This window comes from Ranitomeya imitator, chromosome 5, assembly GCF_032444005.1.
Source record: "Ranitomeya imitator isolate aRanImi1 chromosome 5, aRanImi1.pri, whole genome shotgun sequence".
In the NCBI taxonomy this organism is placed as follows: Eukaryota; Metazoa; Chordata; class Amphibia; order Anura; family Dendrobatidae; genus Ranitomeya; species Ranitomeya imitator.
The window spans coordinates 337849849-337864848 of NC_091286.1; the positions used below are offsets into that span (position 1 = coordinate 337849849).

Sequence of the window (15000 nt, forward strand, 5' to 3'; positions counted from 1 at the left end):
CCTTTATGACAGAGTGGCCCAATGGAAGCCTCTCCTCAGTGCAAGACATATGAAAGCCCGCATAGAGTTTGCTAAAAAACACATGAAGGACCCCAGACTGTGAGAAGTAAGATTCTCTGTCAGATGAGACAAAGATAGACCTTTTTGGTGATAATTCTAATTGGTATGTGTGGAGAAAACCAGGCACTGCTCATCACCGGCCCAATACAATCTTAACAGTGAAACATGGTGGTGGCAGCATCATGCGATTGGAGGGTGATTTTCACCTGCAGGGACAGGACGACTGGTTGCAACTGAAGGAAACATGAATGCGGCTAAGTACAGTGATATCCTGGATGAAAACCTCTTCCAGAGTGCTCTGGACCTCAGACTTGGCCGAAGGTTCACCTTCCAACAAGACAATGACCCCAAGCACACAGTTAAAATAACAAAGGAGCGGCTTCAGAACAACTGTGACCATTCTTGACTGGCCCAGCCAGAACCCTGACCTAAACCCAATGGAGCATCTCTGGAGAGACCCGAAAATGGCTGACCACCAACGATCACCATCCAACCTGACGGAACTGGAGAGGATCTACAAGGAAGAATGGCAGAGGATCCCCAAATCCAGGTGTGAAAAACTTGCTGCATCATTCCCAAGAAGACTCATGGTTGTACTAGTTCAAAAGGTGCTTCTACTCAATACTGGGCAAAGAGTCTGATTACTCATGACAATGTGATATTTCAGTTTTTCTTTTTTTAAATAAAATTGCAACAATTTCTTCAGTTTTTTTTCAGCCAAGATGGGGTGCAGAGTGTACATTAATGAGAAAAAAAATGAACTTTTTTTTTAATTTACCAAATGGCTGCAATAATAATCTTTATTTTTTATAATAATCTTTATTTTTATATAGCGCTAACATATTCCGCAGCGCTTTACAGTTTTGCATACATTATGATCACTGTCCCCGATGGGGCTCACAATCTAGATTCCCTATCAGTATGTCTTTGGAATGTGGGAGGAAACCGGAGAACCCGGAGGAAACCCACGCAAACACGGAGAGAACATACAAACTCTTTGCAGATGTTGTCCTGGGTGGGATTAGAACCCAGGACCCCAGCGCTGCAAGGCTGCAGTGCTAACCACTGCGCCACCGTGTTGCCCTGAAACAGAGTGAAAAATTTAAAGGGGTATGAATACTTTCCATACCCACTGTATTCTCCATGCGGGGGTATTGTGCATGTTTTAATCCAACATACTTAAAGGGAACCTGTCGCCTCAAATTGTCGGGATATGTAAATGCCTTTTTTCGGTCAGATGGACGGCGTTTCATCTTCATTTCTCCACCCCATCCGTCCCTGTTGTCCACAATACGTTCGAGGATTAGAGTACTTGTCCTCCATAGTTCGCACGTGCACAATGCAGTCTTCGTTCGCGCATGCACAGTATGCTTTACCCAACTACGGGCAAAGCCAAAAAGCATTGCTGCGCATGCGCCTACGCACTATGTCCCGGAAGTATTGCGCTTTGCGCGTGCGAAGATTGCATTGCGCACGTGCGAACTATGGAGGACAAGTACTCAAATTCTCGAACATATTGCGGACAACAGGGACGGATGGGGTGGAGAAATGAAGACGAAACACCACCCATCGGACCGGAAAAAAGGCATTTACATATCCCGCCAATTTGAGGTGACCGGTTCCCTTTAACTATTCCTCCTAAATATTTGATGATAGAAAAAATTAATTACATGCCCCCCTACACATCAAGTGACTGGTAGGTTCAGCAGACATTCACTTAATGGTTAAAGCCTCCTTTAGATTTAGCCAAAGTACAAACAGATTTTGATGTGTATGTGGATTTTGTCACAGATTTCCTCTTTCTGCACTACAAAGCACATCAAATGTGTGAAGTATGAACATAGCCTTTAATGTGAACAAAATTCCAAGAAAAAAAAAAAAAGCTGAATGCCATTTTGAGGACTAGAACTGACAATTTACAAGTTTCCTTTTTTTAATGCAGGAAAATCCTTACATTATGTCAAGCTTTATATTTTTATTGCAAAAATGTAAATCTGTTGTATCTGAATATGGGTTCATAATCAGAAATTTATAGTATTTAATGGAGCACCAAGGAACACTTTTTCCCCACAAATATAGGAGGAAAGTGGATAGCTTACTGGGGAGAAGAAGGGTGGACCGATGAGATCTTATTTCCATAGATCTCAATCTGCGAATGCACCGCCTCTGATTTTCCCACAGCCCACTTGAAAATCAATGGAAAGGGGACTCCACACAGCGCCAACATCTTAACGGGAGCCCAGAGCCCGCAGCGCTGGGACACCCCCCTACTCGCAGCCCGGGGCCTGCAGCTTTGCTACACTCTGGTTGCTGCCAGCCCGCAGAAGCAGCGACCCTGTCTCCTGTGACCCCCGCTGCTCCACAACAGCCGACCCTGGGTAAGCTACCGTAAAATGGGACTGACTATAAGATAAAATCGTAGCGTATTTAAAAAAAAAATGTTTTTCCCATTTTCCTCCCCAAAATTTGGGGTGCATCTAATGGTCCGATGCGTTTTATAGTGCGCAAAATACGGTAGTTTTTATGTCCAGGAGTAAATTCATTCTTGCCTCTTCTGTCATGGGAGAAGCTAAAACTGCTTCACATGATGGAAAGGGCTTGTGCAGACAATCGTATGTTCGGTCCGAGTGCGAGCCAACAAAACTTTTGATTGCACTCAGCCCAATGTTAGTCTACCAGGCCGTGCACTTGTCCGGTTTTAATTACGTCAAAGACTATCCGAGGAAAGGAATCGCAACTTGAACCATTTGCATCTGATGTTTGAATCGCACTGGGTCAAGTCCTTGGGAAAAAAAAAAGGATTGCAATCGGATGACTGAGTGCAGTCTGATTTCCACAGACTCACAAAACGGAGAATTTTTTTGCTCTATCGTCTCAATATTTGAGAAAATTGGATCACATTATGCACACTCTGATCAGTGTCATTTGCATAATCAATCCAAATTTTCTCAGGTGACAAAAATATACGCTCATCTGCACCTAGCCTTTGTGTAGAATCACAGTATAAAAAGCAGTGTCATGTCTAATAACATTAAAAAAAATGTCCTGGAAAAATGACAAAATAGCATTGGAGTCCCTTAACCCCTTACCGACCACCGCCGTACTATTACTGCGGAGGTCGGTACCCCCGCCTTGATGCGGGCTGCAGCGGTGAGCCCGCATCAAAGCTGGGACATGTCAGCTGTTTTGAACAGCTGACATGTGCCCGCAATAGCGACAAGTGGAATCGCGATCCGCCCGCTGCTATTAACTAGTTAAATGCTGCTGTCAAACGCTGACAGCGGCATTTAACCAGGTGCTTCCGGCCATCAGGCCGGAAATGAGCGCATCGCCGATCCCCATCACATGATCGGGGGTCAGCGATGCGTCGGCATACAAACCAGAGGTCTCCTTGAGACCTCTATGGTTGCTGATGCCAGCGTGCAACATATTTGGTATTGCAGTGTTTAGAATCACCCGAAGAAGAGCCCGAATTACTTTTTTTGGTCGCCACCACATTGCATTAAAAACATCTGCACCAAAATGGTATCATTAAAAACGCCAGCTCGGCACGCAAAATATAAGCTCTCACCTGACCCCAGATCACGAAAAATGGAGACGCTACGGGTATCGGAAAATGGAGACATTTTTTTTTTTTTAGCAAAGTTTGGAATTTTTTTTCACCACTTAGATAAAAAAAGAACCTAGACATGTTTGGTGTCTATGAACTCATAATGACCTGGAGAATCATAATGGCAGGTCAGTTTTAGCATTTAGCGAACCTAGCAAAAAAGCCAAACAAAAAACAAGTGTGGGATTGCACTTTTTTTTTGCAATTTCACCGCAATTGGAATTGTTTTCCCGCTTTCTAGTACATGACATGCTGAAACCAATGATGTTGTTCAAAAGTACAACTCGTCCCGCAAAAACACAAGCCCTCACATGGCCATATTGACAGAAAAATAAAAAAGTTATGTCTCTGGGAAGGAGGGGAGCGAAAAACGAGAACACAAAAACGAAAAAAGGGCAAGGTCTTGAAGGGGTTAAACAATGAAATTCAAGGACACGCTTGTAGATGTTCTTTTTAAGGCCGGTTTCACACGTCAGTGGCTCCGGTACGTGAGGTGACAGTTTCCTTACGTACCGGAGCCACTGACACACGTAGACACATTGAAATCAATGCATCTGTGCCAAACACGGAGACATGTCAGTGTTCGTGGGAGCGCACGGATTACACGGACCCATTAAAGTCAATGGGTCCGTGTAAAACACGTACCGCACACGGACGTTGTCCGTGTGCCGTGCAGGAGACAGCGCTACAGCAAGCGCTGTCCCCCCCACTGGTGCTGAAGCCGCCATTGATATCTTCTCTACAGCAGCGTTTGCTGTAGAGAAGATATGAATATTCCTGGCTGGCGCTGCTTCCTGTCCTGGCCGCACCTTCTACTGTATGAGCGGTCACGTGGGGCCGCTCATTTACAGTAATGAATATGCGGCTCCACCCCACGTGACCGCTCATACAGTAGAAGGTGCGGCCAGGACAGGAAGCAGCGCCAGCCAGCGAGGGAGCCGGGTGAGTATTTTAATAACAGTGGGCGGGCGCACAGGGGGTGGGGACATGGATCTTTATTTTAAACATGAGAAACAAAAAAAAAAAAAAAAAAGGAATATTCATATCTTCTCTACAGCAAACGCTGCTGCAGAGAAGATATCAATGGCGGCTTCAGCACCAGATGCAGGGGACAGCGCTAAACCTTAGCGCTGTCTCCTGCACGGTGCGTGTGGTACCCAGTGGGCACACGGGCGGCACACGTGTGCCTCACTGATGTGCCACAGAAACGCACGGGCACACGGACACGGATAATTCCGGTACCGATTTTTCCGGTACCGGAATTATCTGGATGTGTGGGACTGCCCTAAAATCCATCTATTCATCTATGCTGCCCACAAACTAGATATTGGCAGCTCTTGACAGCAGCATTTAACACATGTCGGCATGAGGAGCGTCATTCTACTAGCCTACTGGCGCCCGTGACGTGATCACAGGTCGCCAATGGGTTGCTATGCCAGCAAAGCGGGCCTATTGAAGACCCACCTCAATGCTTGTCGTTACAGAGCTGCTTTTAAACCCTGCTAGTGGCCTGGCCTCAAAGGAGACCGTGATTTCTGCAATGTACAGCGATGCTGTTGCTTCACAAGCGATCAGATGATCGCAGCTTTATGTCCCCTAAGGAGACAAACAAGAACAGTGAAAAAAAAACAAAAAACGAAAAAGCTAAAATTGCCTAATTTTCCCTATTTAAAATAAAGATAAAAAATTACATTTGGTATCACCGTGTTCAGAGAAATCTGATCAAAATATATAAATTAACCCCATCTGTAAACAAAAAAAAATTGAAAACGACAAAATTACGGGGTCTTTTTTGGTAGCTGCAATTCCACAAAAAAAAATTCTATAACAAGCGATCAAAATCTCACAGCTATCCAAAAATGGTATCAATGAAAATGTCATCTCACCCCCGAAAATAAGATGTCACACTGTTCCATCGACTAAAAAATTAAAAATGTTATGAGTCTTGAAAAATATCAACCACCCCAAATTTTTTCCTGCAAACTTCAGATTTTGTTTTAAACCCTAAAATAATAATAAAAAATGTTTTATTAGCTTGGTATCGCAGTAATTGTACTGATAAGCAGAATCATACTGCGAGGTCATTTTTTCCACAAAATATACACTGTAAAAACAATTCCCAAAAAAACAATGTCAGAATTGCGGTTTTTTATTTTTCACAATTTCTCCACACCTGAAATTTTTGTTCCCGTTTTCCAGTACACTATATGGTAAAATCAGAAGTGTAACTACTAGTGATGAGCGAATATACTCGTTACTCGAGATTTCTTGAGCACGCTCGGGGGTCCTCTGAGTATTTGCTAGTGCTCGGAGATTTAGTGTTCTTCGCCGCAGCTGAATGATTTACATCTGTTAGCCAGCATAAGTACATGTCGGGATTCCCTAGCAACCAGGCAACCCCCACATGTACTTATGCTGGCTAACAGATGTAAATCATTCAGCTGCGGCAAAGAAAACTAAATCTCCGAGCACTAAAAAATACCCGGAGATCACCCGAGCATGCTCGAGAAATCTCGAGTAAAGAGTATATTCGCTCATCACTAGTCACTACAAAAGTACAACTCGTCCAAACAAAAAAACAACCCCTCATACAGTTATAGGGATGGAAAAATGAAAAAGTTATGGCTCTGGAAAGGGGACGAAAAAAATGATTAAGGAAAAACGGAAATTGGCCCTGTCGTGAAGGGTACCCAGTGTAGTCAGTAAAATAAAATAAAAAATAATGAACACACCTCCTGGATCAGCGCTGTGTCCCCTGCTGGTATCAACCTTCCAGCGGGGGAACCACTGAATTCTGCATCTGATCAAGGTTGAATACAAAATAGCAGAGTGCCATGGACCCATCAATAAGGACTTGGCCCGCTGGGCACAATCTTTTTAAGACAGCAGCCTAACAGCAGTAAACAACCATTAGTCACCTGCTGAGTCCAGCAGCGATGACATCATGTGACAGCTGTAGCCAATCATAAGTCACTCTTGCATGTATACAATGAGATTGCTGAGCTCTGTGATTGGCTGCAGCAGTCACATGAATAATGTAATTGGTGCCCTTTAAATGCTGCCCCTGCTTGGCTGCTAAAAGCAACAAAGATTCCTTATGTAATGTATGAGGCCCCATCTTCGAGAACAAAGCCATAAAGTATTGACAACATGCAGAACATGACCCAGTGATTGCCCAGTGACACGTCTGTACTGGGACTTGTGGTAAAGTATAAGGGGCAGCAGTCATTTAGAGGGTTAATCCATAATCCCCTCAGAGACTACACTGCAGCTGGACCAGGTGTGAATGGAGCTGGGAGTGGGCTAAACAATCCGATCTCTGCCCTCACAGGCTGGCAGGCAGCTGCCAGCACTGAGCTCCCCTCACTCACAGGAAGCACTGTGAGGCTATGTGCACACGATGCGGAATTTGCTGCGGATCCGCAGCGTTTCCGCAGCAGTTTCCCATGCGGTTTACAGTACAATGTAAACGTATGGGAAATAAAAAACGTAGTGCACATGCTGCGGAAAAAAAACGCGTGGAAACGCTGCGGTTTACAATCCGCAGCATGTCACTTCTTGGTGCGGATTCCGCTGCGGGTTTACAACTGCCCTTATGGAAATCCGCAGTGGAAACCGCGATAAAACCGCGGTAAATCCGCAGCGGTTTTCCACTGCGGATTTATCAAATCTGCTGGAATCCGCTGTGGAAAAATCTGCAGTGGATCCAGACATCGTGGGCACATAGCCTCAGGGGTGGGCAGCCCCCAGCACTGAGCCCCCCTCACTCACAGGCTGCACTGTCAGGGGTGGGCAGCCCCCAGCACTGAGCCCCCTCACTCACAGGCTGCACTGTCAGGGGTGGGCAGCTCCCAGCACTGAGCCCCCTCACTCACAGGCTGCACTGTCAGGGGTGGGCAGCTCCCAGCACAGAGCCCCCTCACTCACAGGCTGCACTGGCAGGGGTGGGCAGCTCCCAGCACTGAGCCCCCTCACTCACAGGCTGCACTGTCAGGGGTGGGCAGCTCCCAGCACTGAGCCCCCTCACTCACAGGCTGCACTGTCAGGGGTGGGCAGCTCCCAGCACAGAGCCCCCTCACTCACAGGCTGCACTGGCAGGGGTGGGCAGCTCCCAGCACAGAGCCCCCTCACTCACAGGCTGCACTGGCAGGGGTGGGCAGCTCCCAGCACAGAGCCCCCTCACTCACAGGCTGCACTGTCAGGTGTGGGCAGCCCCCAGCACAGAGCCTCCCTCACTCACAGCCTGCACTGTCAGGGGTGGACAGCTCCCAGCACTGAGCCCCCCCCCCCCCCTCACTCACAGCCCCCAGCACTGAGCCCCCCCTCACTCACAGCCCCCAGCATTGAGCCCCCCCTCACTCACAGCCCCCAACACTGAGCCCCCCCTCACTCACAGCCCCCAGCATTGAGCCCCCCCTCACTCACAGCCCCCAACACTGAGTGCTCCCTCACTCACAGCCCCCAGCACTGAGCCCCCCTCACTCACAGCCTGCACTGTCAGGGGTGAGCAGCCCCCAGCACTGAGCCCCCCTCACTCACAGCCTGCACTGTCAGGGGTGGGCAGCCCCCAGCACTGAGCCCCCCTCACTCACAGCCCCCAGCACTGAGCCCCCCCTCACTCACAGGCTGCACTGTCAGGGGTGGGTAGTCCCCAGCACAGAGCCCCCCTCACTCACAGCCCCCAGCACTGAGCCCCCCTCACTCACTCACAGCCCCCAGCACTGAGCCCCCCCTCACTCACAGCCCCCAACACTGAGCGCTCCCTCACTCACAGCCCCCAGCACTGAGCCCCCCTCACTCACAGCCTGCACTGTCAGGGGTGGGCAGCCCCCAGCACTGAGCCCCCCTCACTCACAGCCCCCAGCACTGAGTCCCCCTCACTCACAGGCTGCACTGTCAGGGGTGGGTAGTCCCCAGCACAGAGCCCCCCTCACTCACAGCCCCCAGCACTGAGCCCCCCCTCACTCACAGCCCCCAGCACTGAGCCCCCCTCACTCACAGCCCCCAACACTGAGCGCTCCCTCACTCACAGCCCCCAGCACTGAGTCCCCCTCACTCACAGGCTGCACTGTCAGGGGTGGGTAGTCCCCAGCACAGAGCCCCCCTCACTCACAGCCCCCAGCACTGAGCCCCCCCTCACTCACAGCCTGCACTGTCAGGGGTGGGCAGCCCCCAGCACTGAGCCCCCCTCACTCACAGCCCCCAGCACTGAGCCCCCCCTCACTCACAGCCCCCAGCACTGAGCCCCCCTCACTCACAGCCCCCAACACTGAGCGCTCCCTCACTCACAGCCCCCAGCACTGAGTCCCCCTCACTCACAGGCTGCACTGTCAGGGGTGGGTAGTCCCCAGCACAGAGCCCCCCTCACTCACAGCCCCCAGCACTGAGCCCCCCCTCACTCACAGCCTGCACTGTCAGGGGTGGGCAGCCCCCAGCACAGAGCCCCCCTCACCCACAGGCTGCACTGTCAGGGGTGGGCAGCCCTCGTCCCGGTGGCCGCGATCACAGCAGGAGGGCGTGGAGACCCACGGAGGATGTCCGTCAGGCAGGCAGCGCTGTGTCCCGAGGTCACGGACCCGCACGTACAATGGCCGTGGCCTTCCTTCCTTGCAGGGCTGCACACCACTGGTCTCCGGCCTAGCATGGAGCCCGCCGCGGCCTCTCCGTGCACCGTAATGCCCACGCAGTAGCTTACGAGCAGGGCAGGACGTGCAGCGGGCACCGGTGACAGGCCCGCACATGTATGTTGCATGTAAACACACAAAGGAGCCGCGGTCCCGCCCAGTGCCCGGGCCTCCATTACTGCTGCGGGGACCCTGCCCACAATGCCCGCTGTAACACGGAGGGAATGGGTGAGCCAGACCCGCCTGGAGCGGCCATTCTCCCGCAGCGCCACTCACTGACCTGACAGAAGCGCTGGCAGTAGTCGCTGGCTGCCTGCAAGGCCTCGTCCTCTCCCGCGCCTCCTACCGTCCGCAGGTGGCTCTCTAGCTCCTGCAGCCTTTCCTCCAGGTGCGGGAGTTCGGCGGAGACGTCGGGGCCGGAGCTGAGGCCGCTCTCCCTCTCGGCCTCCCCGTCCGCCATATTCACACCCTGCTCCGTCTCGTACACACAAACTCTCTCTCCCTCACACACCGCCACTCGGCGGTCGTGTCTAGAATGGAGTTGCGCCTGCTTGGTCTGACGTGAGCGTCACGTGCTCTCAGCGCTCACGTGACTTGGCCTTTCCATTCAGTGCGTGGTCGGCAGAGAAACCAGCACCTAGCAATACAGGGACCGCGGAAAGAAACCAGCACCTAGCAATACAGGGACCGCGGAAAGAAACCAGCACCTAGCAATACAGGGACCGCCGAGAGAAACCAGCACCTAGCAATACAGGGACCGCAGAGAGAAACCAGCACCTAGCAATACAGGGACCGCGGAAAGAAACCAGCACCTAGCAATACAGGGACCGCGGAAAGAAACCAGCACCTAGCCATACAGGGACCGCGGAGAGAAACCAGCACCTAGCCATACAGGGACCGCGGAGAGAAACCAGCACCTAGCCATACAGGGACCGCGGAGAGAAACCAGCACCTAGCCATACAGGGACCGCGGAGAGAAACCAGCACCTAGCCATACAGGGACCGCAGAGAGAAACCAGCACCTAGCCATACAGGGACCGCGGAGAGAAACCAGCACCTAGCCATACAGGGACCGCGGAGAGAAACCAGCACCTAGCCATAGAGGGACCGCGGAGAGAAACCAGCACCTAGCAATACAGGGACCGCGCCGCGGAGAGAAACCAGCACCTAGCAATACAGGGACCGCGGAGAGAAACCAGCACCTAGCAATACAGGGAACGCGGAGAGAAACCAGCACCTAGCAATACAGGGACCGCGGAGAGAAACCAGCACCTAGCAATACAGGGACCGCGGAGAGAAACCAGCACCTAGCCATACAGGGACCGCGGAGAGAAACCAGCACCTAGCCATACAGGGACCGCGGAGAGAAACCAGCACCTAGCCATACAGGGACCGCGGAGAGAAACCAGCACCTAGCCATACAGGGACCGCGGAGAGAAACCAGCACCTAGCCATACAGGGACCGCGGAGAGAAACCAGCACCTAGCAATACAGGGAACGCGGAGAGAAACCAGCACCTAGCAATACATGGACCGCGGAGAGAAACCAGCACCTAGCAATACAGGGACCGCGGAGAGAAACCAGCACCTAGCAATACAGGGACCGCGGAGAGAAACCAGCACCTAGCAATACAGGAACCGCGGAGAGAAACCAGCTCTTAGTTAGTAATACACGTACAGCGATGAGAGACTAGCACATTGTATTACAAGGAGTGTGGATAGAGACCAGCACATAGTAATACAGGGACTAAGGGGAGAGACCAGCAACTAGTAGTGTTGAGGCAGCATTCCGATACTGCAAATATCAGGTATCTGCCGATATTCGCTGTATCGGAATTCTGATACCGAGTTCCGATACTTTTGCGATATCGGATACCGGAAGTTCCCATAGTGCAATGATGCACTATAATGGAGTGTGGGCGGAGACTGTGTGTGTGTGTGTGCGCAGGCGGGGTCTGTGCGTGACCATGGGGGGTCTGTGCGTGCATGTTGGGGGTCTGTGCGGGCCTGCCGGGGCTCTGTGCGGGCCTGCTGGGGCTCTGCGCGGACAGCCGGGGTCTGTGCGTGCCTGCCGGGGTCTGTGCAGGCCTGCTGGGGCTCTGCGGGCTGCCGGGGGTCTGTGCGGGCCTGCCGGGGGTCTGTGCGGTCTGCCCGGGGGTCTGTGCGGGCCTGCCGAGGGTCTGTATGGGCCTGCCGGGGCTCTGTGCGGGCTGCCGGGGCTCTGTGCGTGTGTGCAGGCATCGTCCGATGGGACTACAAGTCCCATCAGACGATGCCTGCTACAGTGACAGTGATTGACACATTAGCCAATGATGGGACAGTAGTAGTCCCACCATCTGGCTAATGTGTTGAATGTAAAGAAAAAAAAATACTACATACATACTACATACATAGATACTACATACATACATTACATACAATACAGACATACAGTACATATAAAATAGATTACATACTCACCATCACTTGTCACTTTGTTCCCCGAAGCCAGTGTCACCTGTAAATAATATTAAAATAACAAACAACCAATATACTCCCTGTCCGCAGAAATCCACGAGTGTCCCACGACGATCTCCCGTGGAGAACGGCAGCATCAGCTGATGCGACTGCTCTCTAGGGGCTCCAGGAACACAATGACGGGAGGAAGATATCCTTCCGCACTGTATTCCTCCGCCCCTGTAAAAAAAAAAATAGTCCCTACTCTCACTTTTGGCATTGCTGTGTGAGAAATTTTCCCACGCAGCAATTGTTATAAAGTGAGACTTTGTCCTAAGGTAACCTCTCAGTGATGCACTGTAGGAGCCATTGTCTCCTGTCAGTGTGTCACTGAGGGTCCTATAGAGCAGTGACATCACCCGATGTCACTGTTCAATAGGGGAGATCGTCGTGGGACACTCGTTATTAATTGGATTACGGCGGACAGGTAGTATACGGTTTATTATTTTACGTTTTTTGCAGGCGCTGAAGTATGGTAAGTATGGTTAAATGAAGAATATTAAAATACTTTTTTCCTAATGTGTGCGTGTTTTATTAACCCTTTATTACTATTGGATTAATAATGGATAGGCGTCTTATTGACGCCTCTCCGTTATTAACCTGGCTTAAAGTCACCTTACAATAGCAAGGCTAAGTGCCGGAATTGGCGCATCTTACAGATGCGCCATTTCTGGGGCGGCTGCGGACTGGTATTTGTAGCGGCTGCGGGCTGATATTCATAGCAGGCTACAAATATTGGCCCCCGGCCGTCGGCTTGTCCCCTCTGGCGCAGAAAATTGCGCTGGAGCCCACGCGTTTTTTTTCCGTTTTTTTTTTAATTCAACGCTCATTAAGGCCTCTTTCATACTTGCATTGGTTCGGGTCCGTCGCTATGCGTCGGGCCAACGTAACAACGCACGTTGTAAAATTTGTCCACGACGTGGGCAGCGGATGCAGTTTTTCAATGCATCCGCTGCCCATTTTGAAGTCCGGGGAGGAGGGGGCGGAGTTTCCGCAGTGCATGCACGGTAGAAAATGGCAGACACGATGGACAAAAAAACGCTCACTTGAACTTTTTTTGTGCCGACGGTCTGCCAAAACACAAAGGATCCGTTGCACAACGGACGCGACGTGTGGCCATCTGTCGCTAATACAAGTCTATGGGTAAAAAACGCATCCTGCGAGCACATTTGCAGGATCCGTTTTTTGCCCAAAACGACGGATTGCTAAAAACGGAAGTGTGAAAGTAGCCTAAGGCTGGGTTCACACTGCGTTGTGTGAACCCGTTTAACGGACTACGTTACACCGTGGCATAGCGTGGTGTAGCGCAGTCCGTTAACGCCGCCATTACTTGCAATGGCGAACGCATCGCTAGCGCATGCCCACAATGGGCGTGCGCTAGCGTTGTGCCGTCACTGACGGACCCGAGATGCGGGCTGCAGCATTTCCGTGTCCGTCACTGCTAGCGCAGATGGAGCTAGCAGACACCCTCAACCTACTGTCTCCTTCCCCATAATCCTGTAGAGTGTAAGCCCGCAAGGGCAGGGTCCTCGCCCCTCTGTATCAGTCTGTCATTGTTAGTTTGTTTACTGTAAGTGATATCTGTAACTTGTATGTAACCCCTTCTCATGTACAGCACCATGGAATCAATGGTGCTATATAAATAAATAATAATAATAATAATACTCCATCTGCGCTAGCGCAGTGCCAAAGTCGGCACTTGCGTTAGTGCAGTCCGTTTAACGGATTTGTTGAACGGACTGCACAACGCAAGTGTGAACCTAGCCTTAGAAACATCGGCTTTTCTATTATATATCTATGGATATATCTATCTACAGATATATTTATAGGTAGATATATCTACAGATACATAGATGTATCTATCCATATACCTGACCACTTTCACACATCAGGTTTATGCCGTTAGGCACAATCCAGCGAGTTTTTTTCCGCCGGATCCGTTTTTTTCCGCAGGATCCATTTTTTTCTGCAGGATCTGATTTTTTTCCACCGGATCCATTTTTTTTCAGCAGGATCCGTTTTTTTCCACCGGATCCGTTTTTTCTTCCATAGTATCTGTTTTTTTCCACTGGATCCGTTTTTTTTCACCGGATCCGTTTTTTTCCACCGGATCCGTTTTTTCCGCAGGATCCGTTTTTTTCCACCTGATCCGTTTTTTCCACCGGATCCGTTTTTTTCCACCAGATCCGTTTTTTTCTGCCGGATCCGTTTTTTTCAAAACTTGCCGGATTGTGCCTGACAGCAAAAACCTGATGTGTGAAAGCAGCCAGATATATGGATAGATACATCTATGTATCTATAGATATACAGTATCTATCTATAAATATATCTATAGATAGATACAGTATATCCATAGATATATAATAGAAAGGCCGATGTTTCTAAGGTTACTTTCACATTTGCGTTTTTAGCAATCCGTAGTTTTGGGAAAAAAACGGATCCTGCAAATGTGCTCGCAGGATGCGTTTTTTACCCATAGACTTGTATTAGCGACAGATCGCGACAGATGGCCACACGTTGCGTCCGTCGTGCAACGGATCCGTCGTGTTTTGGCACGACATTTTCGACCGCGCATGCACAGCCGAAACTCTGCCCCCTCCTCCCCGACTTCAGAATGGGCAGCGGATGCATTGAAATACTGCATCTGCTGCCCACGTCGTGCACAAATTTCACAACGTGCGTCGGTATGTCGGCCCGATGCATAGCGACGGACCCGTACCGACGCAAGTGTGAAAGAGACCTTAATGAGCGTTTAATTTAAAGAAAAAAAACGGCATGGGCTCCCGCGCAATTTTCTGCACCAGAGGGGGAAAGCCGGGGGCCAATATTTGTAGCCTGCTATGAATATCAGCCAGCAGCTGTCTGCGTAGCCTTTACTGGGGACCCCCCAAAAAATGACGTGGGGTCCCCCTATATATTATAGCCAGAAAGGCTACGCAGACGCTCATAGCCTAGAGAAGGGCCATGGATATTGACCCCCCCCCCCCCCGGCTACAAATACCAGTCCGCAGCCGCCCCAGAAATGGCGCATCTGTACTTAGCCCCTCTCTTCCCACTCCCATGTAGCGGTGGGATATGGGGTAATAAGGGGTTAATGTCACCTTGCTATTGTAAGGTGACATTAAGCCGGGTTAATAATGGAGAGGCGTCAATAAGACGCCTATCCATTATTAATCCAATAGTAATAAAGGGTTAATAAAACACGCACACA

The 15000-nt window shown here is 50.3% G+C and overlaps 1 protein-coding gene across 2 annotated transcripts in view; it reads right to left on the minus strand.

Moving 5' to 3' along the window:
* Positions 1-15000, minus strand: part of ZNF292 (zinc finger protein 292) — a 134552-nt gene that overhangs the window by 96755 nt on the left and 22797 nt on the right. The window contains exon 1 of one of the 2 annotated variants that reach the window (XM_069726396.1): positions 9575-9846. The exons of the other annotated variant lie outside the window; for it this stretch is intronic. Within the exon in view, the coding sequence (XP_069582497.1) occupies positions 9575-9754 (180 nt within the window). The 5' untranslated portion in view covers positions 9755-9846. Of the gene's footprint in view, positions 1-9574; positions 9847-15000 lie in introns of those variants that run through there. 2 annotated transcript variants of the gene reach the window in all.